Here is a 15,112-nt window from a genome sequence, read left to right as displayed (position 1 = left end):
AACATTTTTAAACATTACTAATTCTTTTGATTCTGAAAAGTTAATTTTCATCTCCTACACTTAACAACAAAAACATAGCAAACACAAGGAAGGAAAGAAAGAAAATAAATGGCAAACTAGTCTTCCTGTGCTCATGAAGACTGTAAGGACTTGTCTGTGGCTTTCTTAAGGATAACAATAAACAATGGCTGGATGTTCTGTAACCCTGTGGAGAGCCTAGCCCTGGCTGCATTACCTGCAGTGACAAAGCCACTGGCCAGGGCACCAAGTTTTGAGAGACAGTATTGAAGATGAGCTGTAGATGACTTCTAAAATTCAGACTGGCAGCAAATCCCATGAATGTTCACAATACTTGCCATACTGGATGCAGTAGTTAAATGAAGAAGGTTCGGATAGCCATGTGAACTTTGGCCCAGCTCATTAAAGGCAGCAGGAAAGAACAATCATTCCAGTCAAATTTCCAAACAACTGGAAGTTCAATTATCTGTGCTGAATAAATTAAGCAATTCAAGTTACTCCTAAGCAGCAAGGGACCAAGCTAAATGGAGATCTGAGTTGATTTAAAGGTAATTTGTGTCAGAAAGTTCTGAAATGGCTTTCAGTTCAGTGTCTGCAGTAGTTTCTATAAAGTGGTATTAAAACTATTAAGTTTCATGTGAGAAGTCCCCAATAGGTTCAACAAACATTCACCATCTAATAACACACCTCCAGCCATACGAGGTCCCTTCCCTTTGTTTGGGAAGTGTGGTTTATTTATTTCTGCAAGATATTTAAAGCAAAGCCCAACATAAACAGTAGGATTCTTCCTTTTGTTCACAGTTTTCATAAGTTGCTGAAAGGCTGGGTAACTTCACATATTACAAAACAGAGGACCTATAGTATTCCAAAATATCTGTGGCGACTTGGCTACCCATCAGGAACATCCCAACTATGTGTACAGCAAAACCCTAACAAACCACACTTTACTTTCCAGAAACTAGAATGCATTCTCCCATCTTTTCTACCCAGGTCTCACTCTGTGTCAGCAGTGTTTAAATAAACAAATTAGATGCCTCCTTGGACAGCCAGATAATGGAGTTACAAGCTCATCCTCTACTCATATAAGAAAGATTATACCCCTTTAGATGGGCCTCTTGCAGACCTACTTACCTGGGGGGTAGCAGGAGCAGACAAAATGGGACCCTGCTAACCAAGGCCCTAGCAAGTGGCTTACTTTAATGGGTCTAGGAATGCAGAATTAAGTAGGAAATATCTCAGTTATTACCTTCATTCAAAACTGACAATAAGTAATTGCTTTAAGGAAATTTGATACATTCTTGTTTTTAAAGTTAGGGGAGTTGAGACATAGAAGGCTGTAGAAATTTGTTTAATGTCATCCTCACATCTTCAAAGGATATGAGGAACAGAACCTGAGTCATATGTTTTAAAGAAAGATTTAACTCTTGGAGTACAAGGGTGCAGGGAGAACTGGAGGGGAGGAATTTGTTTTCCAACTTGAAATTCTTACTGCGCTTCTCCCCTTCAATGACCATAAACCTCCTCATGTACAAATGAACAAATGTCCAACAAGCCACATTACAACAGTCGTGTACAAGTCTGCCTGAGTGATGAATCAACTCGTTGTTTATCCAAAATAACAGACACAAATGGCTCTCACACCTACCAACAGCTAGAATTAAAACACTTCCACACTGAAGGAAAACCAAAATAATTTAAAAATCCCCCGCATCTAAAAAAATAAAACCAAAACAACCTAAATAAAATACAGTGTTAGCAAAGAGTCGTTAGTGAGAGGAACACTGCAAAAAATGCTGAATCTCATGTCTTGTCTTTCAAGTTGCAATAGCTTAGACCCTAAAACGAGGTTTGAGGCCCTCACCACCCTGATTAATCAGTGTTAACTCAGCTCTCAAGCAAAACTCAATATTTTAAATTAAAACTAGTCTCAGGTCTCCAATAACGTTTTAATATTATTCTGTAATGTCATCATGCTGGTTACAAATGGACTTCATTTACCTCAGGTTCATTAGGACACCACACTGTTTGAACTCAATATTACCTTTCTTTCTTCTCCTAGCCAAAACATTGTCATGCTAAAATGTTTTTCTAATAGTTCTCCCCCACCGAGGTGCATGTTTCCATAGGGACACCAACAGTGCTCTACCATTTGGATAGGAAACTAAAACTAATAGCTGGGATCTTTTCACAGCTTCTAAAATCCCTCTCAGAAAAAACAAGAATTCTCCAGCTAATGTCACTGAAAACATTAGCTTTTCCAGAATTCAGTCTTGCTGTTTTCTCTTCGGTTTTTGATGTGGGGTTTTTTTTTTGTTTGGAGGGAGGGGTTGTTTGCTTGGGATTTTTCTGTTTGTTTTTGGTTGGTTGGGTGTTTTTGGATAGTCTTCTTTTAACAAGATTGTACCACAACTGTCACCACACTTATGTCATTAGAGTGAAAATACAACAGAAGTAAATATCACTATTATGTCAGGAGACAAGCATCCCAGGGTCACTGACTGTCTCTCTTTGTCATTATCCCCTGTGCGAGAAAATGGAGACTATCAGATAATGCAGCCAGCAGGAGGGCAACAAAAGAGAGAGAAATTTAATGTGTGTCCTTTCCAAAGCTGTTTGTCGTTAGCAATTTTGTTCTGATTTAAAGGACAAACTGTCCACCCCTTTTAAACCTCAGAGATTAATTTTCAGTTATTTGTAGGGACAAAGTCTCTTCACATGATTTAACTGTCTGTCCAATAGGTTCAGTTAGGCATTCAAGCTTTGTACTTCAAACTAAACAGTGCACTATATTATTTATTCCAGTTTGGCATAAATAAGTATGGATTACCTTATGCAAACCATTCTAAAGTAGTTAGCTGCTTTACAGTACCAAGAGCTTTGACAGCAGCCAGACCCACAGAATGGACATGCTCCCTCTCTTTTAGCATGATCTGAGACTTGAGTATGAATGGCCTGCATGGCTGCTCTACTACTGTCTTTATGTTCATTGATAAATGCACAATCTGGTTTGGTTTTAATCTACAGAAAAAAGTATTAATTACTCCTGCTCTAGGATTAAATTGCAGAAATCATTAATGCAGAAAAATATTATCCAGGAGCAACAGTCTTTATCCATTATTGTAATTACAGAGTATTAGGGAAAAATTTGCTGTATTTGACATTTTGCTGCTCCTGCTGGACCAGCAAGTTTCCAGACCATGTTTTTCTCTTCTAAACTTATGTTTCAGTAAAAGGAAAATGCTAGTAGAAAATTTACTTTGAAAGTAAATATTAAATAACTGAATTTGTATATTTGACTCCACTTTGAATAAACTGTAACTTCTGCTCATAACTTCTGCTTTTAATTGTAACATTAATACACAGGTATTATTCTTATCACATTTCTTTAGTTGTTTAAAATCAAAAACTTTTAAAAAATAAACCCCATTATGGATTTTCTTGACTATGCTTAGCTTTTCCTCAGCTCTTCTTGAAACACAAAAGATCAGACTTAATAATCTTGCCATACAGCTCCTAGTAAAATGCATTTTATATTAAAATCAAGCAATAGTAAAAACTCTCAAGATGTCTACTATGAATACTTCTGCATGCAGACTCATTAACCTAAGTTAAATTAATAGAACAAGACAAAATGTAACCATGACCATTGACCGCTTGCAAAGTTCCCTAGTGACTTTTTGGTATCTTATGCCAGTCATTTCAAAAATTCCATTTTAAGATCACACGAAAGGCTCATTTCATGAGAGATTTTTTTTTAAACCATGTCTCATAGAACTTCTTTTTCTATAAGCAGTAATATTTTCTGATACATTTTGTGAAAATAATTATTGTAATCCTTTCCTCTAATAACAATGAAGTGAAATCTCCCATAGAAAGACATACACCCTAATGTTTATATTTAGTGATTACCTTCTTTGACAATTTAGCTGCTATCTGTAGAAGCACAAATCAATACTTTATTTCTTCTGCAGAGCAATATCGGCTACTTTGCAATCTCCGCATGTTTGCACATAAATATTCTTGAAGGCAAACTAAATCAATTAACATTTGTAGCTGTCCATCCAGTCCCTTTGCAAAACATATTATGCACTTAGGATGAATTCAGTGTAAATCATCATCCTAGCCACACAATTAAATACTATAAGCTTCCTTAACCCTCAGCTCAGACTTTCCTAATCTCTGAAAGAAAGCAATGCCAGATGGCCATGAACAACTGTTAAGAATCAGGGGGACACAGAGAAATACCTGAAGCTCTCAGTAATTCAGCGGAGAAACACCTTCTGTTCCAACTTACTGTTAGGCCCCACTTAGACAAATTTGCTTTGTACAAATTGTAGGCGATCCTTCCAGGTTAACCGATACACGTTAGTAATTTTCAAAAGCTGTATTTTCTTGCCGTGAACCAAATTCACAGACAGTGAATTTTTGCTACAACTCTTGGTTGCAATTATCACAGCAACAGCAAGTACAAAGTGCAGAGAGAATCCACTGACTACTGCACTTCTCCATCACTTGAAACATACAATTGTGTGTAAGTATCTGTGGGTACACATTAAAATAAGTAAAATACATTGTATGTAAAAATAATGTGTGTAATATATAATATTCACATATAATTAGTTGTGAAATCTGTACGAGTTAGCTGCAAGGCTGAAAGAGGAGTAGAGTTCATTGGCCCATGAGGCACAGATTAGACCCCATTTCTCTGCCTCAAGAAGAAATGATGGGAAAAGGTTCCTCTTTTCCTACAGAAGAACATCCTCCTGTGAGGCAACACTAAGAATCAGTCCAAACAATCATGCCCAGCATGCTGGGATTGCAAAGGGCACCTCCAGTGTTCATTTTCAGAGGAAGCATCTCACAAGCACCATTTTATATGGTAAGAGTGTCGATGTGTCTCCTCATCTCTGAAGACCAGGAGCCTCATTCTGCATTAAATTACAGTTCAGGAAATTTCATGTTTAAAAGTGAAGCTTCTCTTTTTAAAAATAAATCACCTTGCATTGTAAAAGATGATATTCACTGCTCAAGAGCAGGCCACAGCTTCATGTTTTTGGACTTGGGTTTCTTAACAGAAATTCAGAAGGAAGCAGTGAGAACAGGCAAACCTGGGAATGGAAAAAGTAGGTTAAGAAGAAAGATAGGACTGAAACAGCAGGGAGTGCTTCAGGGCAGGGCAGGAGCAAAGTGCACTGGCAGAGCTGTGTGGGGAGTCCAGTGCTGGGCTAGCAGGAGGGTTCAGGGCAGGAGTGAGAGTCGTTGCAGGTGCACAGCATCAGCTAGGAGCACAGAGTCAAACATTTACAACCTCTCGGATATTCATGATGGAACCAGTGGAGGTTCCAAGTATGAAGCCAGATGTGGCAAACTACAGAAAACATATAGTGTAGTGTGCTTCATTCTAGTTGCATTCCCAGGAATCAAAGGATGATCTTGTTCATTTGAATGTCTCAAACAATAAAACAGCGCAGTCAAAAAAAGAAAAAAATAGAATACAGCAAAACTGGAAGAATGCATGGGAACATCATTCTGGCTTGCAAAATTAAGTATAAGACAGCTACAGTTAAGAAGGGAGGACTTCTGAGCAATTTTAACCAGGCTGAAGGATCACATGTCTGTTGTAAACTATTTTGAAAAGAACCTGACATCTTTCATTTAGTATTTTTAAATAATCTCTCAGATTCACCAGGCCAGAGCATTATTTTCATTCTGAATAGAATAGTTCAGATTAAAAAAAGGGCATTTTTAGAATATTGGCTAGAGATGTGGTGATAAAGTTTAGTAACAGAAACAAAAGTGATATAAGCCTTACAACAAAAGACATGGTAAGGAGAGTGTGAAGGGGATTAAGAGAAAAGGGTAAGAACTGAAGAAGCACAGGACACTAGAGAACTGTTCCAGATGGTAGGCTAGTTTTAACCTAAGCAGCAATGTATTTGTGCAAAGTCCAGTGGGAGCTGAGCAGACAGAGATGAGCACACAGATGAAGTCTGAAATGTTCTTACGAGTTCAAGGAATGGAAAAAAAAGGACTCTGAAGGTCTGATGCAGAGTCAAGAAAATTGTTGCTTGGGAAGAAGAAAAAAACAGAAAGATGTTGCATCTAAGGAGGTGAGGAGTAAGAGACACCTACATAACAGATCACAGAGGACATGAGTAATGAGACCAGATAAAAGCTTTTCTAAAACTAGTCACCACATAAATATATGAAAAAAAAATAGTTCAAGGTGTCAAAGTAATGCAGCACTGAGTCAAATAGCCAGTTTGATATTCATAAGGTGTGTTTAAAATTATTTATTCCAAAAATACATATGGCAACTGTCTAGTAGGGTATGTGCGCAGAAAAAGGAAAAAAAAATTAAAATCATAAGTGAACTTTGATCAGATGTTCTTCAGTGATCAATTCTTTCTATTTCAGTAAGATACCCACAAGTTGAGTAATTTCAGTCTAGCATTTCAGTCTATTACTGATAAAAGCTCACTGTTGCGTGAGCAGTTCAACACTGTACCAAATCTCCCATTAACTCTTGCTCTTAGAGGTTATTTCAGTAAGTGGGTCAAGATAAACAGACAACCAGCTAGTAAGGCTTCTAATTTGAACAATGATATCTGTACACCAGAGGTAGCTATTTGAACTAGACTTCTAATGCCCCTTTTTCCAAAATAAATCCCAGGATAGTGTTTTCATTTATTTATGAAGCTTAGTGTATGTTTCTGGATCATAACCATGAATGGTTTTGTTCACGTGCCCAAGCTTTGTAACCACCAGGAAAAAAGTGACCTTTGCTTTCAAACTAAGCAAACCCTTTCATATTGGGTTATATTCATGAATACTCAGTACTTCAATGAGCCCGTGATTTCCTTAAAAATACTGTACTGAAGGATGCTTAGCTGGCAGAAGAATTAACTTTTTCTCCTTTCCCTGTTGTGACAACACTTTGCTCTAAGTAGCCATTACGCTTTTAACTTGCTGGCTGAAACATTCATTGTTCCAACTCCTCACGCCTCTTGGCTGATGGAGGAAAATCAATTTTGATCCCTGAGAAGCAAGTGCAAGTCTCCAACTTCACACACCAATGTGTACAATTGCAGCTGAAACTGAACCCACATTAAATCACCATTCCAGGCATTTTACATTTATGCTGAGACCTTAAGAGGTTAGAACATACATGATTTACTGTTTTTAATTGGAGAAATGGGACAGAACTTCCTTCAAATGAAAAAAGCACTTTGTCAAATGAAGTTTACACAAAGCAAATGAGATTTATAGTGACAATAAAAATATACTTTAAAAATTAACCTTCAGCTTTTTGCAAAACAAGTATTACAACAGAATGCAACAATCCAGCCACTGCAGGATTTTAATGCTACAATAATTCTGGTCTTCCTTAAAGGGCAACAATTCTGCCCTTTCTTAGATAACTCAGTTGAAAGCATATTAGAATAGCAGGTCTGAGCAATTAAAAGCCAAACTACAGCAATCAGGTAGCAATAAAGATATAGAAAGCATGTGCATCCCAATAGACACAAGTTTAACAATGAAAATATTCCAAGCAGGTATGAGAGAGAGGGAGGGGAGGAGAGAACTTACAGTACTGCTTCAAAGATGCACTATACACATAATGCAGCAGTACAGGGTACACTAACAGATGAAGGCAACTGAAAAGGCAGTACTCACCCAAAATATTAAATTGAAAAGGAACATCATGTATTTCAAACAACACAGGCAGCCTCTTGCCATGTTGCACTTCTTAAATTCTAAAAGGAAAACAAAGGATAGATCCAGGTAAAAGACCACGTATTTGCTGCCTTTGGGTGCACTGTATTTTTCACTTTTTACGCCAGTTCCAGTCCCAGCGCCGGTCCCGGTTCCGACCCCAGTGTGGCTCTGTGTGCGTGATCCAGTTGTACCATAGAAAGCTCCTGCAGTAAAACCTCGACCAAATTGCCTCCCTGAGGTAGAAGGTTTAGCAAAATCTGAGTCTTTGCTATCCAAAGATGGACTCCGGTGAATTGAAGAATCCTCACTACTTGACTTCTCCATGATCTCTCTTTTCACAGTTGTCAGATTTAATGTATAGCATCTCTCAGCATTAAATGCAGTGCCTTGCAAATGCCACAGTGCGCTAAGAGCTGTCTGTGCTTTGCTTCTCTTTTTCTTCGTACATAAATCAGATAATCACTGCAGAATTTATTCACTGCATTGTTGCTGGGTTTATTTTTTATAGCAATGAAAGCTGAACTCTGTCTGTCTGAAGCATGGATTTATACATTAATATCCCATGCAAGAGCATACTCATGATTTATCTTGATGAATCAGTTATGCAGAACTTTGATTTTTATTAAAAAGAGCCCTAAGCTCTTTCTCTGCACTCCTAGTCTACAGTCCTCTAATCTATAGGCAGCAGATGGTCCTTGCATCCATTTCCAAAAAGCTTCTGCAGTACACCTGGGAGACTCTCCTCGAGCCGGAGCACTTCCTTGCTCTCAGCTTCCCTCTCTGTGTCTCTCTGACTCTCTCTCACACGCTGTCTTTTTTCTTTCCACCCATTTGCAGTGTCTCATTCAGTAACCCGCTACCGGAGCACACTCTGTGTTTCACTGCTGTTGCCGTGAAATCATCAGCAACTGCAACCACTGGGCATTTCCCACAGAAATCCCTGACCTAACTATCGAGTAATAAATCCGCCCTCCTGCTCGCCCCTCCCCTCTGCTTTCCATCGGGCCAGTTAGCAGAAGCCTTCTCCTCCAGGACACGCCTCCATGACATAATATCTTTAATAGGATTAGAATTACTCTTGACTATACAAGTGCACAACAGAAAATCTCTTTAAATGTCAAGTACTGTTTAGCTGTTTATGTGCTAGAACCGTTCGGCAGTGATATTCCTTCGATGCAACAAAACACAGAAAAAGTATGGATTAGATAGACAGGTGCTAACCTCTCTCTGCTCATTAACAGTCACTTACATTTTTTTCTGGCTTAAACAAATCCCACGGGACAAGCAATGAGAATAGGCTAGCACCAGCATACACTGCTTAGGCACACATCTCAGCTGTACGTGCACATAACGCAGCACCATCACCTGTGATATAATTAACCAGACAGAGCTGCTGCCTCTTACGAGGTCATCATTCAATTCTTGAAACTCCCGAAACGTAAGGGGATCTGAGCCTGCAGCTCTTTACACGCTATTTCACAAGTACATCAGAGATTCTTGTTGTGCACAGCAATAAGCCATCTTACATCACAGGTTGTCTGTGAACTAGAAACACTGACCCAAATGCCACATTTCTTTTCCACAGAGGAGTGCAACATGCCTGCTAGGACTCTGAAACAGGGAGGGCACGACTGTGCACGTGTGCCTGCGCATATGCATGCAAGTGCCTGGAGGGGAGGAAGAGAAGCACTTCAGGTCACTACTCCCCATACTTCCAAATTTGTCATTTTGTCATAAGCACAAAAGCAGCACACCAATGGTGCAAAGTGCTATAGCAGATTTAAAATGCAGGTTATTCTTTTCTTTCCATAAAGAAAGAAACCACAGTAGGAGGCCTCTGTGAATGAAATATGGCTACCAGGAAAAGCAAAATTTCTATGCAATTTTCAACTGACCCCTCCACATGCTCATTAAAATGCACTGTTCGTGGTTATCTCTAGTATCTTTGAAAAAAGACAACGTAACATTTATTCAATCTTACATATCAATGGCCAAAAGCCTCTAAGGATTCTGTAACTTTTATGTAACAACATCAGAATCAACACCCTAAAGCAGTGCTGTACCTTTCTTGACAGCCTTTTTCTGCTAAAAGATCCCTCCATCAATAAAGTACATTAAATACCCAGTATTTGAATGTGTAATATCTCTCTCACCTTTTCTGCTCTAAAGTAAGATTTTAACAACAGGCAGGTCCAAGCCCATATCAACAATGTTTGCTCACTTCGCTTTTCAAAAGTAATTTCAAAGCTCCCTGCATCAGATGTGTCTGTCAGAAAGACAACAGCAGGATGACTGCTCAACGCTGTGTGTGACAACAGAAAAAGCTACACACAAAACTCGCAAGTAAAAAAATATAAATTAGCCTTGGCCAAAGTAGAATGGGCATTTCTACACATGTCTACAGTGCACGTACAAACTTCAACATAAGCAGTTATCAAGAAGCAACCTTCTCAGCAAAACACATGGAAGCAACTTGCACGTCACAGCCAGGTACCTGCCTCAAACACCAGAGCCTGCAGGATAATTCACACTGGAACACAAGGCAAATGTCTGAGTATGAATTTAGAAGACTCTTCTTCTGTTTGAAATTCGCTTACTGGAAGTGTAAAGTTGTACCGCTGCAAACCAATGCTGCAGCTAGATATTCTCAGCGGTTTTCACTTGTCATACAAAACTGAGCTCTCAGCCAAAAAATTGTGAGAACACACAAGTACTTTAAAGCATTTTTAGCTTTTTAGTTTTTCCACCCTTTGGTTTGCCATAAAATTTACACTGACTTAGACTAGCTACAGAAAAAAAAAAAATTGCTGTGCACTTGTGAAAATTAACACAATATAAATATTTGCCTTCCCATTGAAAGTACATGACAAAAATAATTATTCTGCCCTCCTCAAGGTTAAAAAAATTAAAAGAATATTCTGTAATAAGCAAAAATATTCACAAATACTCTCCTAGTTTTTAAATAGAGGAAACTTTCTGCTGGTGGTTAGGAAAGAAAAGGCAAACCAACTATACCTCCAACCTTTTTTTTTCAAGTTTTCATTATTAGAATTTAATGAAGTATTCCAGTTTTCTATTTTTAACTCCAAATACTGCAAAATACTGGTTTACTGCACCATTACCTCTAATGTACCTTCCATTAGGAGATCTCCATGACTGGTCTACAGCACAGTTTGTACTTCAGAACAGTCCCAAGCAAAGACACACGTAAAGCCAACAGACAGCTTAAAAATCCAGACCTGAGCAATGAGCAGTGGGGAAAACACGGCTCCAGATCAGCCTCTCCTCCTGCTGTGTAGCAAGAAAACATATGACTCTCTTATGGTTATGCTGTGGCCACCAGGGAGACTTTACAAGCCTGAGTAACCTTCAGACACTCGAATTTGCAGCCACGGTGTATCTTTACAGATTAGAAGCCACTTCCTGCTGCTGCAACTCCAACTCAGTGCTCAGGTACTCAGTTAATAAACCACACAGGGCTGCTTACTTGCTGAAAAAATAAATGGTGAAAAAGCTGTAAGCCGTCCATCCAGCTGTGTTTTGACCAGTCATTGCACTCAACTCTGCCTCTGACTGAGACTTCAGCAGAAGGTGTTGCTGCGTGGCAACAGCACCTTTCAGGGTCCCACTCGAGAGCACAACCTCAGCGTGAGGACAAACACATTTTGCTTCACTACAGATCCTACCTCTGTTTAGTAATCAGGGCATGAAAAACATTCAAAAGCTCACTCTGTACTTCATTAATGTTTGATTACTGAATCACAGAATTCTGTTGCTGAGTGATGCCTTCACATCAAGAAAATAATTTCAGTCCCACGTGTATATGCCTGGGACAAGGCAATAAACAATCCTTTGCATTTAAATGGCTTTTCCAAATATTAAGGGTAAAAATTTAGGCCACTTTCAGATAGCAGGTATGAAAATTGATGTCATGATTCAATTAATGGGTGTAGCCAAAAAAATTGAAAGAAGAGTATTATTAATATGGTCAAAAAGCATAGGCTGGATCTCCTACTGAAACTGATTTATTTGGTTCCCTCCTGGGAGCAGTCCACCATAGCCCCCAAAGCACACACCCCAGCATCTTAATTGCTTTGTGAATTTCACAAATTATTTAGTCTCTTTTCTCATCCTGTAGTTTAATCTCACCAGAACCTCAGTGCCAATTACATTCCAGCTACAGTGCTCCCAAACCCCTCTGTTTGTTTCTGCCCTCCTCAGCTGTTCTTGCACAACTGGCTCGAGGAATTGTGGTGCAAAACAGCAAAAGCTGACCAATTTATAAACATATTTATAAATACAGTTTTTAAAATACCTAATGCAGTTATAAAACGTACCTCAGCAATATAGAAAAAATGAACTTTTTCCCCCCTTTTAAAAGTCTCAAATCAATTTCACTTGACATTCCCCTTCAGTGAGATTGCTGACCCAGTGAGAGGGAGAGGGATTACAACAGGAAAGAACAGGAAAAAATACTGAAGGCTGATCAAAAATATCTTAGGCTTTTTTTACATCTCCCATGATTCCTGAAAATGAAATATGAAACTCTATGGGTTTTTTAAAAAGGAAAAACTCCAGCCACCATGGTATACAAGCCATGTTACACCTTATTATATATTTTATCTTGCAATTTCTATTAGGTAGGATAATGCTACTGTCACTATTTTAAATATGGAGAACTCGAGGACCAAGATGTTTGCTGAGGATGAATAGGAAACTGTTGGCAGAGAAGCAAACCAAATCTGTGCCTCACACATCCTCAGCTAGCTCACTAACCACTGCACCATTCTCAAATTAATTATTTTTCAAATCACGAGTTTTAGTAAGGCTCCCACATGACTTCAGAACAATACTGAGCCCTGCAGAGAGATGTACAAATGCATATGCTACCAAGTGTTGAAAGGATATGGTTCTTAAATTCAGTCTTTTCTTTCGAATTATATTGACCAGGAACTCAATTTTACAAGCCATCCTCAGGGTACATTAGATAGGCAAAGAACAGAGATTACTGAGTATAAACTCAGTGACAACATCTTTCCAGTCACTGCTCTGTATCCTGGAAGTCCACGAGAAGGAGATAAGGAACAAAAGTTGAAAATAATAGCTTACAACTGACATAAAGTTGCATACAGCTGAAAGCTCAAATTAAAATAAACGCCAAACCAACACTGATAACGGAATAAGCTTAAAGGGAAAAGGATGTCCAAAGAATAGAACTGAAATTAGGATCACATGAGAGACAAAACCACAGGGTTCTCGGTCTTCCATGCTCTTGGTTTCATGCCAAAAAGTTTACAGACCCCAGCAAGTTAAAATGCCTGGAGTTCTGAGGTCTTCCAATGCTGCAGAATTTATAACCAAAAACCTGGATGCTCTGACGATTGTAATGCACATCCTGGGGCCTGCCAAGCTCCAGCTTGGATGTTGTAAATCCAAAGTACTCAGCTGACCATGGGATTGCACAAAAACAAGGTAGATTTCAAGGGCAACTTTGTGTGGTAGACAAGTTTTGAAATCTGTCTATGTTTTTTAGAATCAAATAGCCCAAGCCATATTTAACCTTTGCACACTTTCATTTTCCACTAAGAAAAGTATTTCATTAGAAACAGACAGAACTACTGTAACTTCAGTTTTGGAGTCTCCAATCACTGATCATAGCTTCACACATTATTTAGAGCCCATATGAACAGCTCGTTTGATACAAATGCTAAAAAAGAATCACTACCAAGTGTTCAGAGAAGAGTGAAATGCACACTTAGTTTCCCTACTAGCATGAGGAACAGCCATTTCTCTTATGGTCAGAAAACCACCATTTCCTTTGGTGCTTAGTGGACAGACAGCTGATGGAGGGGGAGACTGGATTCATTAAGAAACAGGCTTACTCACAGCTGGTGCCTGTGACCTGACCAGCAAACAATCCCAATGTTTTGTGAGAGGCAACAACCTCATGCCCCTCTCTCTTCACATTCTAGCACAACCAAAAGCATACAAAAGGCATCACCTGATCCTCAATTCCTCCTGCAGAAGAAAGCCAGCTCCAGAGGCCAGGTAAAAGGATCTGGGATAGGTAGATATGCATACAGCATATGCTGGAAGGAAAATCAGGGTGCTCAGATGGATTTTTGGAGGCTGAACTCCATGTTCTGGGACTCCACCTAGTATGGCATGGCTGAAGAAAAGGAGGCCTTGCAGAGAGAGAGCAGTGAGACAGCACTCCAGGATGCAGGAACTGTGTGAAGGAGCACCCCTGAAGGAGCACCCTGAGGAGGCACTGAGTTTGAGATCTGTGGGTAAAGAATCTTTTCTTACAGACAGAGGAACTGAGTGTCTAGGCACCTCAATCGAACACCCACCTCCATTAGTCCTGAATTCACCAAGAGAATACTTCTTGACATTGTTACTGGAAAGGAAATGAATTAATCTGTTTCTATGAAAAAAACAAGAGCACAGCAGCTCCTGGTTGCCTCTGATGAGTAAGACTCCTTGCCTCCCCAGGGTAAAGAAGTAAAAAAAGGTAAAATCTCTTTGAATGGCCTAAATTAATACTTACTAGTTTATATTAATATATCCCAGTGAGACAAGTTTATCCTTCTAATATGGGGTCCTCACTGACTGGATGACCAAGAAAACAAGATCCTGTTGTAAGACTTTCCACTGTGCCAAACACTCGGTGTCATTTGGTCCCTGGGATTTCCACTAAAAATCATTTATTGGCAATAATGTGCATGTGGCTGAGACTTCTCATTTAGGATTTCACACCAGGGACAAAATGAGATTCTGTTTCCAAATTGTATAGAGGAATTAGCTGTAAATCATGTCAAGAACCTTAACCCACTGTGGTCAATTACAGATGATGAGGTGATATGCTTATGCACAGGAGATGTGGGGCATGCAGATTAAAATGCAATATGAGGTCCAAAAGCTAAGAAATTTTGATTATGTCACACCTTCAGTGTGTTGTCCCACACAGGGACAACAATCCCTCAGGGGCCTTCAGATTGAGCAAAAAGAATGTCTGAGTTTCCAAAACTACAGAAAAACAGAAGAGAAAATGGAAATCCTGCTACCAACATTTAAGCTTTTAAATCAAACATTTGCAATATATACAGAGATCTTTTGGGGTTTGGTTTTCACTTCACAAACATAATGAAATATGTTAGATCTTAAAGAAGCACTGTAAATATTATGTTAGAATACAATTCACCATTGTTAGTTTTACCTTTAAGAATTAAAATCCAGAGAGTCTATTGTTTGTTTCTAAGAAACCTGGAAATCAGAGTCTCCTTGGGCTTGGCGGTGTACATACATAGAGAAAGTCAACCCATACCACACTCCAATCTCCAAACAGAAAAACAGACATTAACAGCTGAGAGTC

The 15,112-nt window shown here is 39.0% G+C and overlaps 1 protein-coding gene across 3 annotated transcripts in view; it reads right to left on the bottom strand.

The window, feature by feature from the left end:
• TSPAN9 (tetraspanin 9) overlaps positions 1-15,112 on the bottom strand; it is a 158,146-nt gene that overhangs the window by 82,920 nt on the left and 60,114 nt on the right. For all 3 annotated transcript variants that reach the window (XM_005427414.3, XM_031062282.1, XM_031062283.1), the window contains one exon: positions 7,696-7,775. In XM_005427414.3, the coding sequence (XP_005427471.2) occupies positions 7,696-7,758 (63 nt within the window). In that variant the 5' untranslated portion in view covers positions 7,759-7,775. The remainder of the gene's footprint in view (positions 1-7,695; positions 7,776-15,112) is intronic.

This window comes from Geospiza fortis, unplaced genomic scaffold (genome assembly GCF_000277835.1).
Source record: "Geospiza fortis unplaced genomic scaffold, GeoFor_1.0 scaffold286, whole genome shotgun sequence".
NCBI classification, from domain to species: Eukaryota; Metazoa; Chordata; class Aves; order Passeriformes; family Thraupidae; genus Geospiza; species Geospiza fortis.
Note: the sequence above shows the minus strand (reverse complement) of the source record. Positions and strands in the feature narration are given on the sequence as shown.